Source organism: Astatotilapia calliptera, chromosome 10, assembly GCF_964374335.1.
Source record: "Astatotilapia calliptera chromosome 10, fAstCal68.1, whole genome shotgun sequence".
Taxonomy (NCBI): Eukaryota; Metazoa; Chordata; class Actinopteri; order Cichliformes; family Cichlidae; genus Astatotilapia; species Astatotilapia calliptera.
Window position 1 is genome coordinate 34,052,699 of NC_137431.1, and position 3,314 is coordinate 34,056,012.

A 3,314-nucleotide genomic window follows, 5' to 3' on the forward strand; every position below is an offset into this window, starting at 1 on the left:
TCAATCTCTATTGTGTTGTATATGTATATAAATGGTACTGAGGCAATAAAGGTCCCAGTTATTCACTTCCAAGCCAACTCCTTTTGTGAGTCTCCAAAACAAAACCTCCTCCTGAACCTAGTAAGATGTCTAGGGTCTCTATTTGAAGTGAGAGTGTACTGGTCCTGAGTAGAGGCGCTACAGACACTTGGTGAATGGACTCCCATTCGATGTGAGAACGTAATCCATCTGTTTGCAGAGGGAAAGTGTGATTTTTTTAAATGAACTTTTTGGGGGTGCATAACATTAGCTGGCACAATGTTAGCTTGGATTTGACCTCTGAATTCAACCTTGTCATGCGATGACTTCAGAAGATCAGGGTTGAGGTAACGCAGTATAGGATGAGATTTTATCCAGGTGCCAGTCATGCACCCTCTCTTCCTTGTGTTTTCACTTCTTTGATGAAGGAGATTTCTTCTCAGATGATAAAATATAGATATGATTCATATCTTGAATTTGAAGGTGTACACACAAATTCAAATTGGTTTCTAACGGTTCTATGATTTCTCCTCCAGCTTTATATATGAAAATGTGATTAGGCAGAATGTGCATCTCACATCTCTGGAGTACGGGTTGGCCAAGGGGAATGATTAGCTGAGTGGAAAAATATAAGTGACTGTTGAACTGGGAGTGTGGAGTGTAGATATATTTGTAGCCTCAGTATCGCTCTGCGTTGGTTGGAAAGAGTGACACAACACATGACGGGAGTGACACCTGATGATGTCCTTCATGAAAATGGCAAGTGTTTAAATCATGCTTGTTAAGCATGATGGTGTTATGGAGGTGAAAACTGTCTATATATAGCAAATGTCTATATTAGGCCCGGTGGTATGATGGAAACACTAATTCTGAAAAAAAAAAAGGTTAGTCATTGGTCTGAGTCAAAGTCGAGGTATGTGACAGTTTACTTCGGCAATGACTTTAATTTTCCGATCAGCAGCAGGATCAAGAACAAGGAAGAGTTTGGCGAAAAGCTGAAATTTTATATTTGAAAACAAGTCTGGATCAGTTTAATATGAGAAGTATACATCTTGCAGAAACCCAGCAGATAATCTGAGGCTTACTTTTATTAAACCATTTCAGATTCCAGGTGAAATATTGCAAGTTACTGACTTCGTTTCTGATGACAGCATAGGTGGTACATGAGGACAGGTCTGATGGTCTGATCTCTTAGCCCATAGACTAGAGAACTCAGGCATCTGGGTAAGATAATAAAGCACAAATAAAATACATTCTGAACCCATAAAAATATTGTCATTGTTATGGTTCTTGAAAGGGCAGCGAGCAAAGGGTTATAAATAGTAGAGGAGAGACTCAGGCACAGCTGCATCATATTCAGCAGTAGAGTGTTTCGAGCTTTACGTGCTAAAGCTTTGTTTGCAGAGGCCAACCTGGCAGCTAATATCACACCGATATAAGAAAAAACGACTGCCACACCAGCTGATACAAACACTAAACATGTGAAAGCGGTGTCATATTGATCAGACCTTGTCCCGAGTAACAGAGCTATTTTAGAACAACTGTCTTTGATCTGCAGGTTTTTCAACACTTCAAATGGGAAAAAAAAGATGACTCGAGTGAGATTATTTAGTGAACTGATAATCCAAATCACAACGATAGCAGCCCCTGTGTTTCTGATGGTGATGATGGTAGGATACCTCAGTGGGTAGCACACAGCTACATATCTCTCCAGAGGCATCACCGAAAGGGTGAGAGGGGAGATCCCAGTGGTGAGATTGGCCAACAAGCTGAGACATACACATACAGGATACGGCAATTTTACTCTAAAAATAGAGAGCAGGAAAAGAACTTGACTCTGTGCCAGCTGCACAGTGTCTGCAAAAAGGAGGTTATACAGAAGAATATAACGGGGAGTGTCACGAAACACTGGCTTACTCCTCAGTGTGAACAACATGGTCCCATTAAGGAAGAGAAAAGTAAAAGATGGAACTGTTGACAGAGTGGAAACAATAATTACCCTCAGTAGGTCCTGATACTGCACTTCAAAAGACATGTTAGTGTAAGACTGAGATACATTTGACATTGCAGAAAATTTATGACATGTAAAACAAATCTGTTGAAGTCAATGTAGCACAGAATCCCAATAATTGCTGTATTCATAAAGGAGAAAAAAACATTAAAATATCTCACAAAAGCCTGGTGGTTGATAAAAATCCCAGTCCCACAAAAAGATTTTACTGTTCCTTCTACTGGCAGTCATCAGGTCAGGATCTGTGTTTGCCCACTGTTGGCAGAGCTCTTCTACAGAGTTGGCCTGACATTGCATACAATTTATTAGTTCTGTCCTCGCAACCTTACAGTGTCATGTGACACTCAGTTGCAGTGTCACATGACACTGATCACTAATGAGCAATGTAAACATCCTTCTTTGTTTTTGCCCATCCCGTTTGGTTCTTTAGCCATCAGAATTTCTGTCTGAAGGCCAAGGAAGATGCCCAACAGATTTACTTTGGCAAGTGGATCATCACAGCCTTGGTCCATTTGATTGTACTTTGTTATTATTATTTGTTTATTTTATTTTCAGTTCTTACCACCTTACCACTGTTCTTAGTTTTTACCACCAAGCCATACGACACCTCAACCACAACACTTAAACACACACAACACAGCACTCAGAAGCTACCCTGCAGCTTCACAAGTACTCTGTTTAATCTGCACTGGTCACTTCACTTTGTCATTGATATTTATATTTAAGAAGGGGGACCGGAGGGTGTGTTCCAACTACAGGGGGATCACACTCCTCAGCCTCCCTGGGAAAGTCTATGCCAGGGTGCTGGAAAGGAGAGTTCGTCCGCTAGTCGAACCTCGGATACAGGAAGAACAACGCGGTTTTCGTCCTGGTCGCGGAACACTGGACCAGCTCTTTATCCTCTCGAGGATACTTGAGGGTGCATGGGAGTTTGCCCAAACAGTCTACATGTGTTTTGTGGACTTGGAGAAGGCATTCGACCGTGTCCCTCGGGGTGTCCTGTGGGAGGTGTTGCGGGAGTATGGGGTATCTGGCCCATTGCTACGGGCCATTCGATCCCTATACAACCGTTGCAAGAGCTTGGTTCGCATTGCCAGCAATAAGTCAGACTCGTTCCCGGTGGGTGATGGGCTCCGCCAGGGCTGCCCTTTGTCTCCGGTTCTGTTCATAATTTTTATGGACAGGATTTGTAGGCGCAGCCAAGTGGCGGAGGGCTTTCGCTTTGGTGGCCTCAGAATCTCATCTCTGATTTTTGTGGATGATGTGGTTCTGTTGGCTTCATCGG

General features: G+C 42.5%; 1 protein-coding gene across 1 annotated transcript; it reads right to left on the reverse strand.

Moving 5' to 3' along the window:
• Positions 1-1,144: 1,144 nt before the first annotated feature.
• On the reverse strand, positions 1,145-2,170 carry LOC113030181 (odorant receptor 131-2-like). Its single transcript, XM_026181353.2, has one exon. The coding sequence runs from the start codon at positions 2,081-2,083 to the stop codon at positions 1,145-1,147; it is 939 nt and encodes a 312-aa protein (XP_026037138.2). The 5' UTR covers positions 2,084-2,170.
• Positions 2,171-3,314: the final 1,144 nt, after the last annotated feature.